This window comes from Haemorhous mexicanus, chromosome 39 (assembly GCF_027477595.1).
Source record: "Haemorhous mexicanus isolate bHaeMex1 chromosome 39, bHaeMex1.pri, whole genome shotgun sequence".
Taxonomy (NCBI): domain Eukaryota; kingdom Metazoa; phylum Chordata; class Aves; order Passeriformes; family Fringillidae; genus Haemorhous; species Haemorhous mexicanus.
Window position 1 is genome coordinate 485,118 of NC_082379.1, and position 24,699 is coordinate 509,816.

General features: G+C 61.5%; 1 protein-coding gene and 1 long non-coding RNA gene across 2 annotated transcripts in view; both read left to right on the forward strand.

Annotated features, from left to right (window-relative positions):
* Positions 1 to 24,699, forward strand: part of LOC132341383 (uncharacterized) — a 62,740-nt gene that overhangs the window by 22,368 nt on the left and 15,673 nt on the right. The window lies entirely within an intron of this gene.
* Positions 291 to 24,699, forward strand: part of ATP4A (ATPase H+/K+ transporting subunit alpha) — a 37,720-nt gene continuing 13,311 nt past the window's right edge. The window contains 13 exon segments of the mRNA XM_059872926.1: positions 291 to 313; positions 1,706 to 1,789; positions 2,377 to 2,436; positions 3,548 to 3,751; positions 4,330 to 4,443; positions 7,172 to 7,306; positions 7,934 to 8,051; positions 10,209 to 10,477; positions 13,467 to 13,665; positions 16,041 to 16,150; positions 17,367 to 17,501; positions 19,690 to 19,870; positions 23,018 to 23,187. Of these exon segments, the coding sequence (XP_059728909.1) occupies positions 302 to 313; positions 1,706 to 1,789; positions 2,377 to 2,436; positions 3,548 to 3,751; positions 4,330 to 4,443; positions 7,172 to 7,306; positions 7,934 to 8,051; positions 10,209 to 10,477; positions 13,467 to 13,665; positions 16,041 to 16,150; positions 17,367 to 17,501; positions 19,690 to 19,870; positions 23,018 to 23,187 (1,791 nt within the window). The 5' untranslated portion in view covers positions 291 to 301.

Genomic DNA, 24,699 nt, shown 5'->3' on the forward strand with positions numbered 1-24,699 from the left:
TGTCCCTCAGGTGTCCCCAGGTATGTCCAGGTGTCCCTCAGGTGTCCCCTCCCCCCCTCCAGGTCCCCCCCAGGTGTCCCCGCCCCTCCCCCCCCCCCCAGGTGTGCCCAGGTGGGGTCACCTTGGGGCGTTTCCCCGGAGGGTTTAAAAGGGGAACGGGAGGGAGCGGGAGGGAGCCGGAGAGAGAGAGGGAGCCATGGGCAAGGAGGTGGGGGAGGGGAGGGGAGGGTGGGGGAGGGGGGAGCCATGGGCAAGGAGGTGGGGAGGGGAGGGGAGGGAGCCGGAGAGAGAGAGGGGAGCCATGGGCAAGGAGGTGGGGGAGGGGAGGGGGGGGAGGGGGGAGGGGGGAGAGGGTCGGGAGGGGGTCGGGAGGGGGGTGGGGGAGATGGAGGGGGGAGGGGAGATGGAGGAGATGGAGGAGGGGAGAGAGAGGGGAGAGATGGAGGGGGAGGGGAGGTGGAGGAGGGGGAGGGACGGAGGAGAGAGGGAGGGATGGAGAAAGGATTGGGGGAGGGGAGAGGGAGAGGGAGGAGGGGGAGAGGGAGAGGGAGGAAGAGGAGGGGAGAGATGGAGGAGGATTGAGGGGGGAGGGGAGGAGGGAGAGAGGGACGGAGAGGAGAGATGGAGGGGGGAGGGGAGAGAGAGGGGAGAGGGGAGAGGGGAGAGGGAAGGAGGGAGGGGGGAGGGGAGAGGGAGGCGAAGGATGGGAGGAGGGAGGAGGGAGGGACGGGAGGAATGGAGGAGAGAGGGGAGAGGGAGCAAGATGAGGGGAGAGATGGAGGGAGGGAGGGGAGATGGAAGGAGGGAGGGGGAGGGAGGAAGAAGAGAGATGGAGGGGGATGGAGGAGAGAGGGGAGAGGGAGAGGAGGAGGAGGAGGAAGGACAGGGAGAGAGGGAGGGAGGGGAGGGGGAGAGGAGGAGGATGAAGATGGAGGATGAGGAGGGAGGGATGGGAGGAAGGGGAGAGGGAGGAAGAGGAGAGGAGGAGGATGGAGGGAGGGGGAGGGGAGAGATGGAGGAGAGAGGGAGGGATGAAGGGAGAGGGGAGATGGAGGGAGGAGGATGGAGGGGAGAGGGAGGGAGGGAGGAAGAAGAGGGGATGGAGGGGGATGGAGGAGAGAGGGGAGAGGGAGGAAGGGAAGGGGAGAGGGAGAGGAGGAGGAGGAGGAGGAAGGACAGGGAGAGAGGGATGGGGAGAGGGAGAGATGGAGGAGAGAGAGGGGAGAGGGAGGAGGATGAAGATGGAGGATGAGGAGGGAGGGATGGGAGGAAGGAGGGAGGGAGGAGGGGGATGGGGAGAGGGATGGAGGAGGAGGAGGAGGAAGGACAAGGAGAGAGGAGGAAGAGGAGGGAGGGAGGCAGGGAGGAAGGAGGGGAGATGGAGGAGGATGAGGAGAGAGGGATGGGAGGAAGGAGGGAGGGAGGAGGGTGATGGGGAGAGGGGTGGAGGAGGAGGAGGAGGAGGAGGAAGGACAAGGAGAGAGGGAGGGAGAGGAGGAGGAGGAGGAGGAGGAGAGAGGGAGAGGAGGAGGAAGGAGGGGAGAGGGAGAGGAGGAGGAGGAGGATGAAGGAGAGATGGAAGGAGGATGGGGGAGGGGAAATGAAGGGAGGGAAGGAAGGGGGGAGGGGCGCAGGAGGATGGGGGGAGATGGAGAGACCCCTCCCCCGCCACGCCCTGACCCCGCCCCTCGCCCCTCCCCCCCAGAAGTTGGAGCTCCGCCCCTCCCGCCTGGGGCGGGGCCGGAAGGAGAAGGAGCGGCTGGAGGAGATGAAACGGGAGCTGGAACTGGTGCGGACTGGGTTAAACTGGTTTATACTGGGAGGGGCTTGGGGGCTACTGGGTTGTACTGGTTTGTACTGGGAGGGCGCTGGACTGGTCCGTACTGGTCCGTACTGGTTTATACTGGTCCGTACTGGTCCATACTGGTCCATACTGGTCCATACTGGTCCATACTGGTCCATACTGGTCCGTACTGGTCCATACTGGTTTATACTGGTCCATACTGGTCCATACTGGTCCGTACTGGTTTATACTGGTCCACACTGGTTTATACTGGTCCGTACCGGTCCGTACTGGTCCATACTGGTTTATACTGGTCCATACTGGTCCGTACTGGTCCATACTGGTCTGTACTGGTCCATACTGGTCCATACTGGTCCGTACTGGTTTATACTGGTCTGTACTGGTCCGTACGGGTCCATACTGGTCCATACTGGTCCATACTGGTTTATACTGGTCCATACTGGTCCGTATTGGTTCATACTGGCCCATACTGGTCCGTACTGGTTTGTACTGGTCCATACTGGTCTGTACTGCTCCATACTGGTCCATACTGGTCCGTACTGGTTTATACTGGTCCATACTGGTTCCCACAGGACGATCACAAACTGGACGTGAAGGAGCTCGAGCTGAAATACAACACGAGCGCCACCAAGGTGAGACTGACCCCTGAGTGACCCCTGAGTGCCCCCTGAGTGACCCCTGAGTGACCCCTGCGTGACCCCTGAGTGCCCCCTGAGTGACCCTGAGTGACCCCTGAGTGACCCCTGAGTGACCCCTGACTGACCAATGAGTGCCCCCTGGGTGACCCCTGACTGACCAATGAGTGACCCCTGAGTGCCCCCTGAGTGCCCCCTGCGTGACCCCTGAGTGACCCCTGCGTGACCCCTGCATGACCCCTGATTGCCCCCTGCGTGACCCCTGAGTGACCACAGAGTGACCCCTGAGTGACCCCTGAGTGACCCTGAGTGACCCTGAGTGACCCCTGAGTGCCCCCTGAGTGACCCTGAGTGACCCCTGAGTGACCCCTGAGTGACCCCTGAGTGCCCCCTGCGTGACCCCTGCGTGACCCCTGAGTGTCCCCTGCGTGACCCCTGAGTGTCCCCTCAGTGCCCCCTGACTGACCCCTGAGTGACCCCTGCGTGACCCCTGAGTGACCCTGAGTGACCCTGCGTGACCCCTGAGTGTCCCCTCAGTGCCCCCTGACTGACCCCTGAGTGACCCCTGCGTGACCCCTGAGTGACCCTGAGTGACCCTGAGTGACCCCTGAGTGACCCCTGAGTGACCCCTGAGTGACCCCTGAGTGACCCCTGAGTGACCCCTGAGTGACCCTGAGTGCCCCCTGAGTGACCTCTGAGTGACCCCTGCGTGACCCCTGCGTGACCCCTGAGTTCCCCCTGTGTGACCCCTGAGTGACCCCTGAGTGACCCTGAGTGACCAATGGGTGACCCCTGAGTGACCCTGAGTAACCCCTGAGTGACCCCGAGTGACCCCTGAGTGACCCCTGAGTGACCCCTGAGGGACCAATGAGTGACCACTGAGTGACCCTGAGTGACCCCTGAGTGCCCCCTGTGTGACCCCTGAGTGACCCCTGAGTGCCCCCTGAGTGACCCCTGAGTGCCCCCTGCGTGACCCTGAGTGACCCCTGAGTGCCCCCTCAGTGACCCCTGATTGCCCCCTGCGTGCCCCCTGAGTGCCCCCTGAGTGCCCCCTGCGTGACCCCTGCGTGACCCCTGCGTGACCCCTGAGTGTCCCCTGTGTCCCCAGGGTCTGTCGGAGGCGGTGGCGGCCGAGCGGCTGCTCCGGGACGGCCCCAACGCGCTGCGGCCGCCGCGGGGCACGCCGGGCATCGTCCGCTTCGGCCGCCAGCTGGCCGGGGGGCTGCAGTGCCTGATGTGGGTGGCGGCGGCCATCTGCCTGATCGCCTACGGCGTGCAGGAGGGCGAGGGCGACCGCGGCAGCTCCGACAACGTGAGCGCACCTGGGGATACACCTGGGATAGCTGGGGTTACATGGGGATACACCTGGGCTTACCTGGGGGCAGTTATAGCACACCTGGGCACACCTGGGGGCAGTTATAGCACACCTGGGCACACCTGGGCACACCTGGGCACACCTGGGCACACCTGGGGGCAGTTATAACACACCTGGGCACACCTGGGGGCAGTTATAGCACACCTGGGCACACCTGAGATACACCTGTAAGACCTGGGGATACATGGGGATACAACTGGGCACACCTGGGCACACCTGGGGTCAGTTCTAACCCCCCTGGGCACACCTGGGTTCAGTTCTAACCCCCCTGGGCACACCTGGGCACAGTTCTAACCCCCCTGGGCACACCTGGGCACACCTGGGGTCAGTTCTAACCCCCCTGGGCACACCTGGGCACACCTGGGGTCAGTTCTGACCCCCCTGGGCACACCTGGGCACACCTGGGGTCAGTTCTGACCCCCCTGGGCACACCTGGGTTCAGTTCTGACCCCCCTGGGCACACCTGGGGTCAGTTCTGACCCCCCCTGGGCACACCTGGTCTCTCACCTGTGCAGCTGTACCTGGCCGTGGCGCTCATCGCCGTCGTGGTGGTCACCGGCTGCTTCGGCTACTACCAGGAGTTCAAGAGCACCAACATCATCGCCAGCTTCCGCAACCTGGTCCCGCAGGTGAGCACACACCTGGGCAGGTACACACACCTGGGCAGGTAAACACACCTGGGCAGGTAAACACACCTGGGCAGGTAAACACACCTGGGCACACACCTGGGCACACACCTGGGCATGCACCAACATCATCGCCAGCTTCCGCAACCTGGTCCCGCAGGTGAGCGCACACCTGGGCAGGTAAACACACCTGGGCAGGGGCACACACCTGGGCAGGGGCACACACCTGGGTACACACCTGGGCAGGGGAACACACTTGGGCAGGGGCACACACCTGGGCAGGGCCACACACCTGGGCAGGTAAACACACCTGGGCAGGTAAACACACCTGGGCAGGTACACACACCTGGGCAGGAGCACACACCTGGGCACACACCTGGGCACACACCTGGGCACACACCTGGGCACACACCTGGGCATGCACCAACATCATCGCCAGCTTCCGCAACCTGGTCCCGCAGGTGAGTGCACCTGGGCAGGTAAACACACCTGGGCAGGTAAACACACCTGGGCACACACCTGGGCACACACCTGGGCACACACCTGGGCAGGTACACACACCTGGGCACACACCTGGGCACACACCTGGGCACACACCTGGGCACACACCTGGGCATGCACCAACATCATCGCCAGCTTCCGCAACCTGGTCCCGCAGGTGAGCACACACCTGGGCAGGTACACACACCTGGGCAGGTAAACACACCTGGGCAGGTACACACACCTGGGCACACACCTGGGCAGGGACACACACCTGGGCAGGTAAACACACCTGGGCACACACCTGGGCACACACCTGGGCAGGTACACACACCTGGGCACACACCTGGGCAGGGGCACACACCTGGGCACACACCTGGGCAGGTAAACACACCTGGGCAGGTACACACACCTGGGCACACACCTGGGCAGGTACACACACCTGGGCAGGTACACACACCTGGGAACACACCTGGGCAGGGGCACACACCTGGGCACACACCTGGGCACGCACCTGGGCACGCACCAACATCATCGCCAGCTTCCGCAACCTGGTCCCGCAGGTGAGCACACCTGGGCAGGTAAACACACCTGGGCAGGTACACACACCTGGGCACACACCTGGGCAGGGGCACACACCTGGCCTGGGCACACACCTGGGCAGGTACACACACCTGGCCTGGGCACACACCTGGGCACACACCTGGGCACACACCTGGGCATGCACCAACATCATCGCCAGCTTCCGCAACCTGGTCCCGCAGGTGAGCACACCTGGGCAGGTAAACACACCTGGGCAGGTACACACACCTGGGCAGGGGCACACACCTGGGCAGGGGCACATACCTGGGCAGGTAAACACACCTGGGCACACACCTGGGCAGGGGCACACACCTGGGCATGCACCAACATCATCGCCAGCTTCCGCAACCTGGTCCCGCAGGTGAGCACACACCTGGGCAGGTACACACACCTGGGCAGGTAAACACACCTGGGCAGGGGCACACACCTGGGCATGCACCAACATCATCGCCAGCTTCTGCAACCTGGTCCCGCAGGTGAGCACACACCTGGGCAGGTACACACACCTGGGCAGGTACACACACCTGGGCAGGGGCACACACCTGGGCAGGTACACACACCTGGGCAGGGAAACACACCTGGGCAGGTACACACACCTGGGCACACACCTGGGCAGGTAAACACACCTGGGCACACACCTGGGCACACACCTGGGCATGCACCAACATCATCGCCAGCTTCCGCAACCTGGTCCCACAGGTGAGCACACCTGGGCAGATACACACACCTGGGCACACACCTGGGCAGGTAAACACACCTGGGCAGGGGCACACACCTGGGCACACACCTGGGCACACACCTGGGCACGCACCTGGGCAGGGGCACACACCTGGGCAGGGACACACACCTGGGCAGGGACACACACCTGGGCAGGGGCACACACCTGGGCACACACCTGGGCACACACCTGGGCAGGTGCACACACCTGGGCACACACCTGGGCAGGTGCACACACCTGGGCACACACCTGGGCAGGGGCACACACCTGGGCACACACCTGGGCAGGTAAACACACCTGGGCAGGTAAACACACCTGGGCACACACCTGGGCACACACCTGGGCACACACCTGGGCATGCACCAACATCATCGCCAGCTTCCGCAACCTGGTCCCGCAGGTGAGCACACACCTGGGCAGGTACACACACCTGGGCACACACCTGGGCAGGTGCACGCACCTGGGAACACACCTGGGCACACACCTGGGCACGCACCTGGGCAGGTGCACACACCTGGGCACACACCTGGGCAGGTGCACACACCTGGGCACACACCTGGGGCTGCATTCACACCTGGCGGGCCTCATTTGCATAGCTGAGCCCTCACTCTCTTATCTGGGCAACCTCATTTGCATACCTGGGTGGGGTCTCACCTGCACACTTGGGTGGGGCTCATTTACATACCTGAGGCCTCATTTGCATACCTGGGGTCCCACCTGCTCACCTGGGGTCTCACCTGCTCACCTGAGGGGCCTCACTTGCCCACCTGAGGGGCCTCACTTGCACACCTGAGGCCTCATTTGCATACCTGGGTTCCCACCTGCTCACCTGGGGTCTCACCTGCTCACCTGAGGGGCCTCACTTGCACACCTGAGGCCTCATTCCCTCACCTGGGGGGCCTCATTTGCATACGCGAGGCCTCATTTGCATCCCTGGGCTCTCACCTGCAGCAAGCCACGGTGGTGCGGGCGGGGCAGGTGCTGCAGGTGAACGCGGCCGAGCTCGTGGTCGGGGACCTGGTGGAGATCAAAGGCGGCGACCGAGTGCCGGCCGACATCCGGGTGCTGGCGGCGCAGGGCTGCAAGGTGAGCGCACCTGGGCACACCTGGGCACACCTGGGGGCACACCTGGGGGCACCTGGGGGCACACCTGGGCACACCTGGGGGCACACCTGGGCACACCTGGGGGCGCCTGGGGGCAGTTATAACACACCTGGGCACACCTGGGGGCAGTTATAACACACCTGGGCACACCTGGGGGCACACATGGGGGCACCTGGACACACCTGGGAGCACCTGGAGGCACCTGGGCACACCTGGGGGCACACCTGGGGGCACACCTGGACACACCCAGGGGCACCTGGGGACAGATATAACACACCTGGTGGCACCTGGGCACACCTGGGGAGAGCTGGGGGCACCTGTGGGCAGATATAACACATGTGGGCACATACCTGAGCACACCTGGGCGCACCTGGGGGCACCTGGGCGCACCTGGGGAGAGCTGGGGGCACCTGGGCACACCTGGAGGCCCCTGGGGGGCAGATATAACACACCTGGGCACACCTGGGGGCTCCTGGGCACAGCTGAGGGCACCTGGGGGCAGCTGGGGATGTACCTGGAGCACCTGGGCACACCTGGGGGCACCTGGGGATGCACCTGGGCACACCTGGGCGCACCTGGAGGCTCAGGTGAGGGCGGGGCTGTGCCCAGGTGGACAATTCCTCGCTGACCGGGGAGTCGGAGCCACAGACGCGCTCACCTGAGTGCACCCACGACTCGCACCTGGAGACCCGGAACATCGCCTTCTTCTCCACCATGTGCCTGGAGGGTGAGCGCACCTGGGGGCACCTGGGGGGCACACCTGGGCACACCTGGGCACACCTGGGGACACCTGGGCACACTTGGGGGCACCTGGGCACACTTGGGTCTTCCCTGGAGCTAACCTGGACACACCTGGGCACACCTGGGGACACCTGGGGACACCTAGACACACCTGGGCACACCTGGGATATACCTGGGATGTAGCTGGGCACACCTGGGCACACCTGGTCACCTGAGTCCCACTTGGGTCACACCTAGATGCACCTAGACACACCTGGGTCACACCTGGGTCACACATAGACACACCTAGACACACCTGAGTCCAACCTAAACACACCTGGGGCACACCTAGGTATAACTGAGTCCTACCTGAGTCCCACCTGGGTCACACCTGGACACACCTGGGTCTCACCTGGGTCCCATGTAGACACACCTAGACCCACCTAGACACACCTGGGTCCCACCTAGACACAGCTGGGTCACACCTGGGTCCCACCTGGACACACCTGGGGCACACCTGGGTCACACCTGGGTCACACCTAGACACACCTAGACACACCTGGGCACACCTGGGTCACCTGAGTCCCACCTGGGTCACACCTGGACACACCTGGGTCACACCTGGGTCCCACGTAGACACACCTAGACACACCTGGGCACACCTGGGCACACCTGGGTCACCTGAGTCCCACCTGGCTCACACCTGGACACACCTGGGTCACACCTGGGTCACACCTAGGGACACCTGGGGCACACCTGGGCACACCTGGCATATAGCTGGGCACACCTGGGCACACCTGTGTCCCACCTAGACACACCTGGGTCACACCTGGGCACACCTGGGCACACCTGGGTCACACCTGTGTCCCACCTAGACACACCTGGGTCACACCTGGGCACATCTGGGTCACACCTGGGTCCCACCTAGACACACCTGGGGCACACCTGTGTCCTACCTGTGCACACCTGTACCTCACCCAAACCCTCACCTGCCCAGGCACAGCCACGGGTCTGGTGATCAGCACAGGTGACCGCACGGTGATCGGGCGCATCGCCAGCCTGGCCTCAGGGGCACACCTGGGTCCCACCTAGACACACCTGGGCACACCTGGGTCACACCTGGGTCATACCTAGACACACCTGGGTCACACCTAGACACACCTGGGTCACACCTAGACACACCTGGGCACACCTGGGTCACCTGAGTCCCACCTGGGTCACACCTGGACACACCTGGGTCACACCTGGGTCACACCTAGGGACACCTGGGGCACACCTGGGCACACCTGGCATATAGCTGGGCACACCTGGGCACACCTGTGTCCCACCTAGACACACCTGGGTCACACCTGGGCACACCTGGGCACACCTGGGTCACACCTGTGTCCCACCTAGACACACCTGGGTCACACCTGGGCACATCTGGGTCACACCTAGACACACCTGGGCACACCTAGACACACCTGGGGCACACCTGGGTCACCTGAGTCCCACCTGGGTCACACCTAAGCACACCTGTGCACACCTATACCTCACCTAGACCCTCACCTGTCCCCTCCCAGGTACAGCCACGGGGCTGGTGATCAGCACAGGTGACCGCACGGTGATCGGGCGCATCGCCAGCCTGGCCTCAGGGGCACACCTGGGGCATATCTAGACACACCTGGGCACACCTGAGTCCCACCTGGGTCACACCTAGACACACCTGGGTCACACCTGGGTCACACCTAGGTCACACCTGGGCACACCTGGGCACACCTGGGTCATACCTAGACACACCTGGGTCCCACGTAGACACACCTAGACACACCTGGGTCACACCTGGGCACACCTGTGTCCCACCTAGACACACCTGGGTCACACCTGTGTCCCACCTAGACACACCTGTGTCCTACCTGTGCACACCTGTACCTCACCTAGACCCTCACCTGTCCCCGCCCAGGTACAGCCACGGGCCTGGTGATCAGCACAGGTGACCGCACGGTGATCGGGCGCATCGCCAGCCTGGCCTCAGGGGCACACCTGTGTCCCACCTAGACACACCTGGGTCCCACCTGGGTCCTACCTGGGCACACCTGGGCACACCTGGGCACACCTGAGTCCCACCTTTGTCCTACCTGTGCACACCTGTACCTCACCCAGACCCTCACCTGCCCCCTCCCAGGTACAGCCACGGGGCTGGTGATCAGCACAGGTGACCGCACGGTGATCGGGCGCATCGCCAGCCTGGCCTCAGGTGTGGAGAACGAGCGCACGCCCATCGCCATCGAGATCGAGCACTTCGTGGACATCATCGCCGGCCTGGCCGTCTTCTTCGGCGGCACCTTCTTCGTGGTGGCCATGCTGATCGGGTACCCCTTCCTGCGCGCCCTCGTCTTCTTCATGGCCATCGTGGTGGCCTACGTGCCCGAGGGGCTGCTGGCCACCGTCACGGTACGCACCTGGCCGCACCTGGGCGCAGGTGATGGTGTCAGGATGTGCGCGGGTGGGGAGGTTTTTGTGGGGTTCCACCTGAAATTATGGAAGTTCTGAGGTGATTAGGGGTTCCATCACATGGTGGAGGGTCTGGAGGACAGGTGGAGACAGGTGGGGACAGGTAGGGACAGGTAGGGACATCTAGGAACACCTGGGGACAGGTAGAGGTGTCACAATGTGTGAGGGGCCTGAGGAACATTGGAGGTTTTTATGGGTTCTACCAAAGGTTCTGAGGTGATTATGGGTCCCACCACACGGTGGAGGGTCTGGAGGACAGGTGGAGACAGGTGGGGACAGGTGGGGACAGGTAGAGACATCTAGGAACACCTGGGGACAGGTAGAGGTGTCAGAATGTGCGCAGGTGTGGAGGTTTTTATGGGTTCTACCAAAGGTTCTGAGGTGATTATGGGTTCCATCACATGGTGGAGGGTCTGGAGGACAGGTGAGGACAGGTGAGGACAGGTGGGGACAGGTTGGGACACCTGGGGACAGGTAGAGGTGTCAGAACGTGCGCAGGTGTGGAGGTTTTTAGGGTTCCACCAAAGGTTCCGGGGCTCTGGGGGGTCCTGGCGGCCATCGTGGTGGCCATGCTGATCGGGTACCCCTTCCTGCGCGCCCTCGTCTTCTTCATGGCCATCGTGGTGGCCTACGTGCCCGAGGGGCTGCTGGCCACCGTCACGGTACGCACCTGGCCGCACCTGGGGGCAGGTGATGGTGTCAGGATGTGCGCGGGTGGGGAGGTTTTTGTGGGGTTCCACCTGAAATTATGGAAGTTCTGAGGTGATTATGGGTTCCATCACATGGTGGAGGGTCTGGAGGACAGGTGGAGACAGGTGGAGACAGGTGAGGACAGGTAGAGACATCTAGCAACACCTGGGGGCAGGTGATGGTGTCAGGATGTGCACAGGTGGGGAGGTTTTTGTGGGGTTCTACCTGAAATTACGGAAGTTCTGAGGTGATTAGGGGTTCCATCACATGGTGGAGGGTCTGGAGGACAAGTGAGGACAGGTGGAGACAGGTGAGGACAGGTAGAGACATCTAGGAACACCTGGGGACAGGTACAGGTGTCAGGATGTGGGCAGGTGTTGAGGTTTGTATGGGTTCTACCAAAGGTTCTGAGGTGATTATGGGTTCCATCACATGGTGGAGGGTCTGGAGGACAGGTGGAGACAGGTGGGACAGGTAGGGACAGGTAGGGACACCTGGGGACAGGTAGGGACAGGTAGAGGTGTCAGAATGTGTGAGGGGCCTGAGGAACATTGGAGGTTTTTATGGGTTCTACCAAAGGTTTTGAGGTTCTTATGGGTCCCACCACAAGGTGGAGGGTCTGGAGGACAGGTGGAGACAGGTGAGGACAGGTGAGGACAGGTAGGGACATCTAGGTATACCTGGGGACAGGTAGAGGTGTCAGAATATGGGCAGGTGTTGAGGTTTGTATGGGTTCTACCAAAGGTTTTGAGGTGATTATGGGTCCCACCACATGGTGGAGGGTCTGGAGGACAGGTGGAGACAGGTGAGGACAGGTGAGGACATCTAGGAACACCTGAGGGCAGGTGATGGTGTCAGGATGTGCGCGGGTGGGGAGGTTTTTGTGGGGTTCTACCTGAAATTATGGAAGTTCTGAGGTGATTATGGGTCCCATCACATGGTGGAGGGTCTGGAGGACAGGTGGAGACAGGTGAGGACAGGTAGGGACAGGTAGAGACATCTAGGAACACCTGGGGACAGGTACAGGTGTCAGAATGTGCGCAGGTGTGGAGGTTTGTATGGGTTCTACCAAAGGTTCTGAGGTTCTTATGGGTCCCATCTCAAGGTGGAGGGTCTGGAGGACAGGTGGAGACAGGTGGGACAGGTAGGGACATCTAGGAACACCTGGGGGCAGGTAGAGGTGCCAGAATGTGCGCAGGTGTGGAGGTTTTTATGGGTTCCACCTGAACTTACGGAAGTTCTGAGGTGATTATGGGTTCCATCACAGGGTAGGAGGTCAGGGTGGGACAGAAGACAATCCCTCACCTGGCCAGGTGTGCCTGTCTCACCTGTCTCTCATCTGGCCAGGTGTGCCTGTCTCACCTGTGTCTCACCTGCGCAGGTGTGCCTGTCTCACCTGTCCCGTCTCTCACCTGCCCAGGTGTGTCTGTCTCACCTGTCTCTCGCCTGCCCAGGTGTGCCTGTCTCACCTGTCCCCTCTCTCACCTGGCCAGGTGTGCCTGTCTCACCTGTCCCCTCTCTCACCTGGCCAGGTGTGCCTGTCTCACCTGGTGGTCTCACCTGTGCAGGTGTGTCTGTCTCACCTGTCTCTCACCCGCCCAGGTGTGCCTGTCTCACCTGTCCCTCTCTCACCTGGCCAGGTGTGCCTGTCTCACCTGTCCCTCTCTCACCTGGCCAGGTGTGCCTGTCTCACCTGTTCCCTCTCTCACCCGCCCAGGCGTGTTGTCACCTGTCTCTCACCTGGCCAGGTGTGCCTGTCTCACCTGTCTCTCACCCGCCCAGGCCTGTTCTCACCTGTCTCTCACCTGCCCAGGCATCTCCCCTGTCTCACCTGTGTCTCACCTACCCAGGTGTGCCTGTCTCACCTGTGTCTCACCTACCCAGGTGTGCCTGTCTCACCTGTGTCTCACCTGCGCAGGTGTGCCTGTCTCACCTGTGTCTCACCTGCGCAGGTGTGCCTGTCTCACCTGTGTCTCACCTGCGCAGGTGTGCCTGTCTCCCCTGTGTCTCACCTGCGCAGGTGTGCCTGTCTCACCTGTGTCTCACCTGCGCAGGTGTGCCTGTCTCACCTGTCTCACCTGCGCAGGTGTGCCTGTCTCACCTGTGTCTCACCTGGCCAAGTGTGCCTGTCTCACCTGTCTCACCTGTCTCTCACCTGCGCAGGTGTGCCTGCTTCACCTGGTGGTCTCACCCGCCCAGGCGTGTTCTCACCTGTCTCACCTGTCCCTCACCTGCGCAGGTGTGCCTGTCGCTGACGGCCAAGCGCCTGGCCAGCCGGAACTGCGTGGTGAAGAACCTGGAGGCCGTGGAGACGCTGGGCTCCACCTCGGTCATCTGCTCCGACAAGACCGGCACCCTCACCCAGAACCGCATGACCGTGGCGCACCTGTGGTTCGACGGCCAGGTGCACACGGCCGACACCACCGAGGACCAGTCGGGTGAGGGGGGCGCACCTGGGGGCACCTGGGCACACCTGGGCACACTTGGGGGCACCTGGAGGTCGTTATAACACACCTGGGCACACCTGAGCACACCTAGGGGGCACCTGGGGGCACCTGGGCACACCTGGGGGCACCTGGGGGCAGTTATAGCACACCTGGGGGCACCTGGAGGTCATTATAACACACCTGGGTACACCTGGGCACACCTGGGCACTCCTGGGGGCAGATATAACACACCTGGGGGCACCTGGGGGCAGTTATAACACACCTGGGCACACCTGGGGGCACCTGGAGGTCATTATAACACACCTGGGCACACCTGGGGGCACCTGGGCACACCTGGGCACTCCTGGGGACAGTTACAATACACCTGGGCACACCTGGGGATAACTCAGACACACCTGGGCACACCTGGGGGCACCTGGAGGTCATTGTAACACACCTGGGCACACCTGGGCTCCACCTCGGTCATCTGCTCCGACAAGACCGGCACCCTGACCCAGAACCGCATGACCGTGGCGCACCTGTGGTTCGACGGCCAGGTGCACACGGCCGACACCACCGAGGACCAGTCGGGTGAGGGGGGCGCACCTGGGCGCACCTGGGCACACCTGGGGGCACCTGGGCACGCCTGGGCACACCTAAGGGCACCTGGAGGTCATTATAACACACCTGGGCACACCTGAGCACACCTGGGCACACCTGGGCACTCCTGGGGGCACTTACAATACACCTAGGCACACCTGGGGATAACTCAGACACACCTGGGCACACCTGGGCTCCACCTCGGTCATCTGCTCCGACAAGACCGGCACCCTCACCCAGAACCGCATGACCGTGGCGCACCTGTGGTTCGACGGCCAGGTGCACACGGCCGACACCACCGAGGACCAGTCGGGTGAGGGGGGCGCACCTGGGCACTCCTGGGGGCACCTGGAGGTCATTATACCACACCTGGGCACACCTGGGGGCAGTTATAGCACACCTGGGGGCAGCTGGAGGTCATTATAACACACCTGGGCACACCTGAGCACACCTAGGGGGCACCTGGGGGCACCTGGGCACACCTGGGGGCACCTGGGGGCAGTTATAGCACACCTGGGGGCACCTGGAGGTCATTATAACACACCTGGGCACACCTGAGCACACCTGGGGACACCTGGGCACACCTGGGGACACCTGGGCACACTTGGGGACACCTGGAGGTCATTATAACACACCTGGGCACACCTGAGCACACCTAGGGGGCACCTGGGCACACCTGGGGGCACCTGGGGGCACCTGGGGGCAGTTATAGCACACCTGGGGGCACCTGGAGGTCATTATAACACACCTGGGTACACCTGAGCACACCTGGGGACACCTGGGGACACACCTGGGCACACCTGGGGGCACCTGGAGGTCATTATAACACACCTGGGCACACCTGGGCACTCCTGGGGGCAGTTACAATACACCTGGGCACACCTGGGGATAACTCAGACACACCTGGGCACACCTGGGCACCGTTATAACACACCTGGGCACACACCTGGTGGGTACCTGGGCACATCTGTCTCACCTGTCTCACCTGTACCTCACCTGTACCTCACCTGTCTCACCTGTCTCTCTCACCTGTCCATGTCTCACCTGTACCTCACCTGTACATGTCCCACCTGTCCCACCTGTCTCACCTGTCCATGTCTCACCTGTACCTCACCTGTCCCTCACCTGTCTCACCTGTCTCACCTGTCTCACGTGTGCCTCACCTGTGTCACCTGTCTCTCTCACCTGTCCCATCTCTCACCTGTCTCTCACCTGTCTCTCACCTGTCCCACCTGTCTCACCTGTCTCACCTGTCTCTCACCTGTCTCTCACCTGTCCCACCTGTCTCACCTGTCTCACCTGTCTCTCACCTGTCTCTCACCTGTCCCATCTCTCACCTGTCCCATCTCTCACCTGTCTCACCTCTCTCACCTGTCTCTCTCACCTGTCCCACCTGTCCCACCTGTCTCACCTGTGCCTCACCTGTCTCACCTGTCCCATCTCTCACCTGTCCCATCTCTCACCTGTCCCATCTCTCACCTGTCTCTCACCTGTGCCTCACCTGTCTCTCACCTGTCTCACCTGTCTCACCTGTCTCTCTCACCTGTCCCACCTGTCCCACCTGTCTCTCACCTGTCTCACCTGTACCTCACCTGTCCCATCTCTCACCTGTCCCTCACCTGTGCCTCACCTGTCTCACCTGTACCTCACCTGTACATGTCCCACCTGTCCCACCTGTCCCACCTGTCTCACCTGTCTCTCACCTGTCTCACCTGTCTCACCTGTCTCTCACCTGTCCCATCTCTCACCTGTCTCTCACCTGTGCCTCACCTGTCTCACCTGGCCAGGTGAGGGCTTTGACCAGAGCTCCGCCTCCTGGACGCTGCTCAGCCAGGTGATCACGCTCTGCAACCGCGCCCAGTTCAAACCCGGCCAGGAGGGCGTGCCCGTGGCACAGGTGGGACTGGGAGGGACTGGGATAAACTGGGAGGGACTGGGATAAACTGGGAGGGACTGGGAGGGGACTGGGAGGGACTGGGAGGGGACTGGGAGGGACTGGGAGGGAACTGGGAGGGACTGGGATAAACTGGGAGGGACTGGGATAAACTGGGAGGGACTGGGGGGGACTGGGAGGGACTGGGAGGGGATTGGAGGGGACTGGGAGGGACTGGGGGGGACTGGGAGGGACTGGGAGGGACTGGGATCAAACTGGGAGGGACTGGGATCAAACTGGGAGGCACTGGGGGGGACTGGGAGGGACTGGGGGGGACTGGGATCAAACTGGGAGGGACTGGGGGGGACTGGGATAAACTGGGAGGGACTGGGATCAAACTGGGAGGGACTGGGATGGACTGGGAGGGGACTGGGATAAACTGGGAGGGACTGGGGGGACTGGACTGGTTCATACTGGTTATACTGGGATAAACTGGTCTGGACTGGGTTATATTGGGTTATACTGGTCCATACTGGTCTGTACTGGTTATACTGGGCTATACTGGGTCATACTGGTTCATACTGGGTTATACTGGGATGTACTGGGTTATACTGGTTTGGACTGGGTTATACTGGTTTATACTGGTCTGTACTGGTTTATACTGGTTTATACTGGTTTATACTGGTTTGGACTGGGTTATACTGGTTTATACTGGTCCGTACTGGTTTATACTGGTCCGTACTGGTCCATACTGGTCCGTACTGGTTTATACTGGTTTATACTGGTTTATACTGGTCTGTACTGGTCCGTACTGGTCCATACTGGTTCATACTGGTCCGTACTGGTCCATACTGGTCCATACTGGTCCATACTGGTCCGTACTGGTTCATACTGGTTTGGGGTTTTGGGTTACTGGTTCATACTGGTTCATACTGGTTTATACTGGTCCGTACTGGTTTATACTGGTCCGTACTGGTTTGGGATTTGAGGTTACTGGTCCATACTGGTTCATACTGGTCCGTACTGGTCCATACTGGTCCGTACCGGTCCATACTGGTTCATACTGGTCCATACTGGTTTATACTGGTCCATACTGGTCCATACTGGTCCATACTGGTCCATACTGGTCCATACTGGTTTATACTGGTCCGTACTGGTTTGGGGTTTTTCCTTACTGGGAGGGACAGGGAGGGCCGGTGGGCGTGTCCTCACCGCGGCCCCGCCCCTGTCCCGCCCCCAGCGTGACGTCATCGGTGACGCGTCGGAGTCGGCGCTGCTCAAGTTCGCCGAGGTGACCTCGGGGCCGGTGGCGGCCGCCAGGGGGCGCCACCCGAAGGTGGCCGAGCTGCCCTTCAACTCCACCAACAAATTCCAGGTGAGCCAGGTGGGACAGGTGGGACAGGTGAGACAGGTTAGGGACAGGTTAGGGACAGGTGGGACACAGGTGGGACACAGGTGGGACACAGGGGGGACAGGTGGGACACAGGTGGGACACAGGGGGCGCCACCCGAAGGTGGCCGAGCTGCCCTTCAACTCCACCAACAAATTCCAGGTGAGCCAGGTGGGACAGGTGAGACAGGTGAGACAGGTGAGACAGGTGGGACAGGTTAGGGACAGGTGGGACAGGTTAGGGACAGGTTAGGGACAGGTGAGACAGGTGGGACAGGTGAGAGACACAGGGGGGACAGGTGGGACACAGGTGGGACAGGTGGGACACAGGTGAGACAGGTGGGACACAGGTGGGACACTGGGGGCGCCACCCGAAGGTGGCCGAGCTGCCCTTCAACTCCACCAACAAATTCCAGGTGAGCCAGGTGGGACAGGTGAGACAGGTGGGACAGGTGAGGGACACAGGGGGGACAGGTGGGACATGGACAGGTGAGGGACACAGGTGGGACATGGACAGGTGAGACAGGTGAGAGATGGGTGGGACAGGTGGGACAGTTGAGGGACAGGTGAGGGATGGACAGGTGAGACCCCACAGGTGAGACAGGGACAGGTGGGACAGCTGTGACAGGTGTAACAGGTGTGAGACAGATGAGGGACAGGTGTGACAGGTGTGCACAAAGTGTATCCCAGGTGTATCTCAGGTGCATCCCAGGTGTATCCCAGGTGTATATCACCTGTGTCTCACCTGTCCCAGGTGTATCTCAGGCTGTCCCTCACCTGTCCCAGGTGTACCTCACCTGTGTCTCACCTGTGCAGGTGTCGGTGCACGAGGCGGGCTCCCAGCAGCTCAGGGTGTATCTCAGGTGTATCTCACCTGTCCCAGGTGTATCTCAGGTGTATCTCAGGTGTATCTCAGGTGTATCTCACCTGTCCCAGGTGTATCTCAGGCTGTCCCTCACCTGTCCCAGGTGTACCTCACCTGTATCTCACCTGTCCCAGGTGTATCTCAGGTGTATCTCACCTGTCCCAGGTGTACCTCACCTGTGTCTCACCTGTTCCCAGGTGTCGGTGCACGTGGCGGGCTGCCTGCAGCTCAGGGTGTAGCTCAGGTGTATCTCACCTGTCCCAGGTGTATCTCAGGCTGTCCCTCACCTGTCCCAGGTGTACCTCACCTGTGTCTCACCTGTGTCTCACCTGTGTCTCACCTGTCCCCAGGTGTCGGTGCACGAGGCGGGCTCCCAGCAGCTCCTGGTGCTCAGGGTGTATCTCAGGTGTATCTCACCTGTCCCAGGTGTATCTCACCTGTGTCTCACCTGTGTCTCACCTGTATCTCACCTGTCCCCAGGTGTTGGTGCACGAGGTGGGCTCCCAGCAGCTCAGGGTGTATCTCAGGTGTATCTCAGGTGTATCTCACCTGTCCCAGGTGTATCTCAGGGGTATCTCACCTGTCCCAGGTGTATCTCAGGTGTATCTCACCTGTCCCAGGTGTACCTCACCTGTACCTCACCTGTATCTCACCTGTGCAGGTGTCTGTGCACGAGGCGGGCTCCCAGCAGCTCCTGGTGCTCAAGGTGTATCTCAGGGGTATCTCACCTGTCCCAGGTGTATCTCAGGGGTATCTCACCTGTCTCAGGTGTACCTCACCTGTGTCTCACCTGTGTCTCACCCGTGTCTCACCTGTCCCCAGGTGTCGGTGCACGAGGCGGGCTCCCAGCAGCTCAGGGTGTATCTCAGGTGTATCTCACCTGTCCCAGGTGTACCTCACCTGTGTCTCACCTGTGTCTCACCTGTGCAGGTGTCGGTGCACGAGGCGGGCTCCCAGCAGCTCAGGGTGTATCTCAGGTGTATCTCACCTGTCCCAGGTGTACCTCACCTGTGTCTCACCTGTGTCTCACCTGTGCAGGTGTCGGTGCACGAGGCGGGCTCCCAGCAGCTCAGGGTGTATCTCAGGTGTATCTCACCTGTCCCAGGTGTACCTCACCTGTGTCTCACCTGTGTCTCACCTGTCCCCAGGTGTCGGTGCACGAGGCGGGCTCCCAGCAGCTCCTGGTGCTCAAGGGCGCCCCCGAGCGGGTCCTCGAGCGCTGCTGGGGGGCGGGGCTGTCCCTCACCTGTCCCAGGTGTATCTCAGGGGTATCTCACCTGTGTCTCACCTGTGTCTCACCTGTCCCCAGGTGTCGGTGCACGAGGCGGGCTCCCAGCAGCTCCTGGTGCTCAAGGGCGCCCCCGAGCGGGTCCTCGAGCGCTGCTCGGGGGCGCTGCTGGGGGGGGAGGAGCGGCCGCTGGACCCCGAGTGGAGGCGGAGCCTGGAGGGGGCGTGTCTGGACCTGGGGGGGCGGGGCGAGAGAGTGCTCGGTGAGTGGGGGAGGGGCGACGTGGGGGAGGGGGGGGGGGTGGGAATGGTGGGGGAGGGGGAATGGTGACCGAGCCCTCCCCCCCCGTCCTGTCACCTCCGTGTTGTCCTGTGTCCCCAAAATGGCCCAAAATGTCCCAAAATGGCCCAAAATGGCCCCAAAATGGCCCCAAATGTCCCAAAAGTGTCAAAAATGGCCCCAAAATGCCCCAAAATGGCTCCAAAATGGCCCCAAAATGTCCCAAAATGGCCCCAAATGGCCCCTAAAGTCCCAAATATGTCCAAAATGGCCCCAAATGGCCCAAAATAACCCAAAATGGCCCAAAATGGCCCCAAAAGGTTCCAAAATGGCCCAAAATGGCACCAAATGGCCCCAAAATGGCCCAAAATGGTCCTAAAATGGCCCCTAAAGTCCCAAAAATGTCCAAATGGCCCCAAATGCCCCAAAATGGCCCAAAATGGCCCCAAATGGCCCCAAATGGCCCCAAATGGCCCCAAAATGGCCCCAAATGGCCCCAAATGGCCCCAAATGGCCCAAAATTACCCAAAATGGCCCCAAATGGCCCAAAGTGGCCCCAAATGGCCCCAAATGGCCCAAAATGGTCCAAAATGGCCCCAAATGGCCCAAAATGGTCCAAAATGACCCAAAATGGCCCCAAAATGTCCCAAAATGGCCCCAAAATGGCCCCAAATGGCCCCAAAATGGCCCAAAATGGCCCCAAATGGCCCCAAAATGGCCCAAAATGTCCCAAAAGTGTCAAAAATGGCCCCAATATGGTCCTAAAATGGCCCCAAAATGGCCCCAAAATGGCTCAAAATGGCCCAAAATGGCCCCAAAATGGCCCAAAATGGCTCCAAAATGGCCCAAAATGGCCCCTAAAGGACCCAAATGGCCCCAAATGGCCCAAAATGGCACAAAATGGCCCCAAAATGGCCCAAAATGGCCCCAAATGGCCCCAAATGGCCCAAAATGGTCCAAAATGACCCAAAATGGCCCCAAAATGGCCCCAAATGGCCCCAAATGTCCCAAAATGTCCCAAAATGGCCCCAAAATGGCCCCAAATGGTCCAAAATGGTCCAAAATGACCCAAAATGGCCCAAAAGTGTAAAAAATGGCCCCCAAATGGCCCCAAAATGACCCAAAATGGCCCCAAAATGGCCCCAAACGGCCCAAAATGGCCCAAAATGGCCCAAAATGGTCCCAAATGCCCCAAAATGGCCCCAAAATGCCCCAAAATGACCCCAAAATGGCCCCAAATGGCCCCAAAATGGCCCCAAAATGGCTCAAAATGGCCCCAAATGGCCCCAAAATGGCCCCAAAATGGCCCAAAATGGCCCCAAATGGCCCCAAAATGGCCCAAAATGGCCCCAAAATGGCCCCAAATGGCCCCAAATGGCCCCAAAATGGCCCCAAATGTCCCAAAATGGCCCCAAATGGCCCAAAATGGTCCCAAAATGGCTCCAAAATGGCTCCAAAATGGCCCAAAATGGCCCAAAATGGCCCCAAAATGGCCCCAAAATGGCCCAAAATGGTCCTAAAATGGCCCCTAAAGTCCCAAAAATGTCCAAAATGGCCCCAAAATGTCCCCAATGTCCCCAATGTCCCCATCGATGTCCCCGCAGGTTTCTGTGCCCTCTGGCTCCCTGCTGGCACTGTCCCCATTGATGTCCCCAATGTCCCCAAATGTCCCCAATGTCCCCAATCCCGTTTTTCCCAATTTTCACCCATTTTTTCCCATTTTCTTCAATTTTTTCCTCAATGTCCCCATCGATGTCCCCAATGTCCCCAATGTCCCCCAGGTTTCTGTGCCCGCTGGCTCCCCACTGGCACTGTCCCCAATGTCCCCATCGAAGTCCCCAATGATGTCCCCACTGTCCCCAATGTCCCCAATGTCCCTGATGTCCCCATTGCTGTCCCTGCAGGTTTCTGTGCCTGCTGGCACTGTCCCCATCGATGTCCCCAATGTCCCCAATGATGTCCCCAATGTCCCCATCGATGTCCCCAATGTCCCCATCGATGTCCCCAATGTCCCCGCAGGTTTCTGTGCCCGCTGGCTCCCCGCTGGCACTGTCCCCAAGGGCACGCCCCCGGACGCGCTGGCCGAGGTGGCCTCGGGGCTCTGTCCCCAATGTCCCCATCAATGTCCCCAATGTCCCCTCTGTCCCCAATGTCCCCAATGTCCCCAATGTCCCCAATCCCGTTTTTCCCAATTTTCACCCATTTTTTCCCATTTTCTTCAATTTTTTCCTCAATGTCCCCAAATGTCCCCAATGTCCCCAATGTCCCCAATGTCCCCATTGATGTCCCCAATGTCCCCAATGTCCCCTCTGCTGTCCCCTCAGGTTTCTGTGCCCGCTGGCTCCCCGCTGGCACTGTCCCCAAGGGCACACCCCCGGACGCGCTGGCCGAGGTGGCCTCGGGGCTCTGTCCCCAATGTCCCCATCAATGTCCCCAATGTCCCCAAAATCCCCAGTGTCCCCAATGTCCCCACTGTCCCCAATGTCCCCAATGTCCCCAATGTCCCCAATGTCCCCAGTGTCCCCAATGTCCCCAATGTCCCCAATGTCCCCGATGTCCCCACTGTCCCCAATGTCCCCATCGATGTCCCCACTGTCCCCATCGATGTCCCCCCAGGTTTCTGTGCCCGCTGGCACTGTCCCCATCGATGTCCCAAATGTCCCCCAGGTTTCTGTGCCCGCTGGCTCCCCGCTGGCACTGTCCCCATTGCTGTCCCCAATGTCCCCAATGTCCCCTCTGTCCCCAATGTCCACAAATGTCCCCAATCCCGTTTTTCCCAATTTTCACCCATTTTTTCCCATTTTCTTCAATTTTTTCCTCAATGTCCCCATCGATGTCCCCAATGTCCCCAGTGTCCCCAATGTCGCCTCTGGTGTCCCCTCAGGTTTCTGTGCCCACTGGCTCCCCGCTGGCACTGTCCCCATTGCTGTCCCCACTGTCCCCATCGATGTCCCCAATGTCCCCCAGGTTTCTGTGCCCGCTGGCTCCCCACTGGCACTGTCCCCAAGGGGACACCTCCCGACGCGCTGGCCGAGGTGGCCTCGGGGCTCTGTCCCCAATGTCCCCAATGTCCCCATCGAAGTCCCCAATGTCCCCAATGTCCCCAATGTCCCCTCTGGTGTCCCCGCAGGTTTCTGTGCCCGCTGGCTCCCCGCTGGCACTGTCCCCAAGGGGACACCCCCGGACGCGCTGGCCGAGGTGGCCTCGGGTCTCTGCTTCGCGGGGCTCGTGTCCCTCATCGACCCCCCCAGGGCCACCGTGCCGCAGGCCGTGCGCAAGTGCCGGACAGCCGGGATACGGGTAGGGACACACCTGGGCACACCTGGGCACACCTGGGACACCTGGGGGATTGGGGACACCTGGGGGATTGGGGACACCTGGGGGATTGGGGACACCTGGGACACCTGGGGGATTGAGGACACCTGGGACACCTGGGACACCTGGGGGATTGGGGACACCTGGGGAGAGCAGGGACACCTGGGACACCGGGGGGATTGGGGACACCTGGGACACCTGGGCACACCTGGGACACCTGGGACACCTGGGGGATTGAGGACACCTGGGACACCTGGGCACACCTGGGGGATTGGGGACACCTGGGACAGCTGGGGGATTGGGGACACCTGGGGGATTGGGGACACCTGGGGGATTGGGGACACCTGGGGAGTTGGGGAGAGCAGGCACACCTGGGACACCTGGGACACCTGGGACACCTGGGACACCTGGGACACCTGGGGGATTGGGGACATTGGGGCCACCGTGCCGCAGGCCGTGCGCAAGTGCCGGACAGCCGGGATCCGGGTAGGGACACACCTGGGCACACCTGGGACACCTGGGGAGAGCAGGGACACCTGGGACACCTGGGGGGATTGGGGAATTGGGGACACCTGGGCACACCTGGAGGATTGGGGGGATTGGGGACACCTGGGGGATTGGGGACACCTGGGACACCGGGGGGATTGGGCACACCTGGGGGATTGGGGACACCTGGGACACCGGGGGGATTGGGGACACCTGGGACACCTGGGACACCTGGGGGATTGGGGACACCTGGGGGATTGGGGACATTGGGGCCACCGTGCCCCAGGATGTGCGCAAGTGCCGGACAGCCGGGATCCGGGTAGGGACACACCTGGGCACACCTGGGACACCTGGGACACCTGGGACACCGGGGACACCTGGGGGATTGGGGACACCTGGGACACCTGGGACACCTGGGGAGAGCAGGGACACCTGGGGGATTGGGGACACCTGGGGGATTGGGGACACCTGGGGGATTGGGGACACCTGGGGGATTGGGGGGATTGGGGACATTGGGGCCACCGTGCCGCAGGCCGTGCGCAAGTGCCGGACAGCCGGGATCCGGGTAGGGACACACCTGGGCACACCTGGGACACCTGGGACACCTGGGGGATGGGGGACACCTGGGGGATTGGGGACACCTGGGACACCTGGCACACCTGGGACACCTGGGGGATTGGGGACACCTGGGGGATTGGGGACACCTGGGACACCTGGGCACACCTGGCACACCTGGGCACACCTGGGGGATTGGGGACACCTGGGCACACCTGGGCACACCTGGGACACCGGGGGGATTGGGGACACCTGGGTACACCTGGGACACCTGGGCACACCTGGGACACCTGGGCACACCTGGGACACCTGGGGGATTGGGGACACCTGGGACACCTGGGGGATTGGGGACACCTGGGACACCTGGGACACCTGGGGGATTGGGGACACCTGGGACACCTGGGCACACCTGGGACACCTGGGGGATTGGGGACACCTGGGACACCTGGGCACACC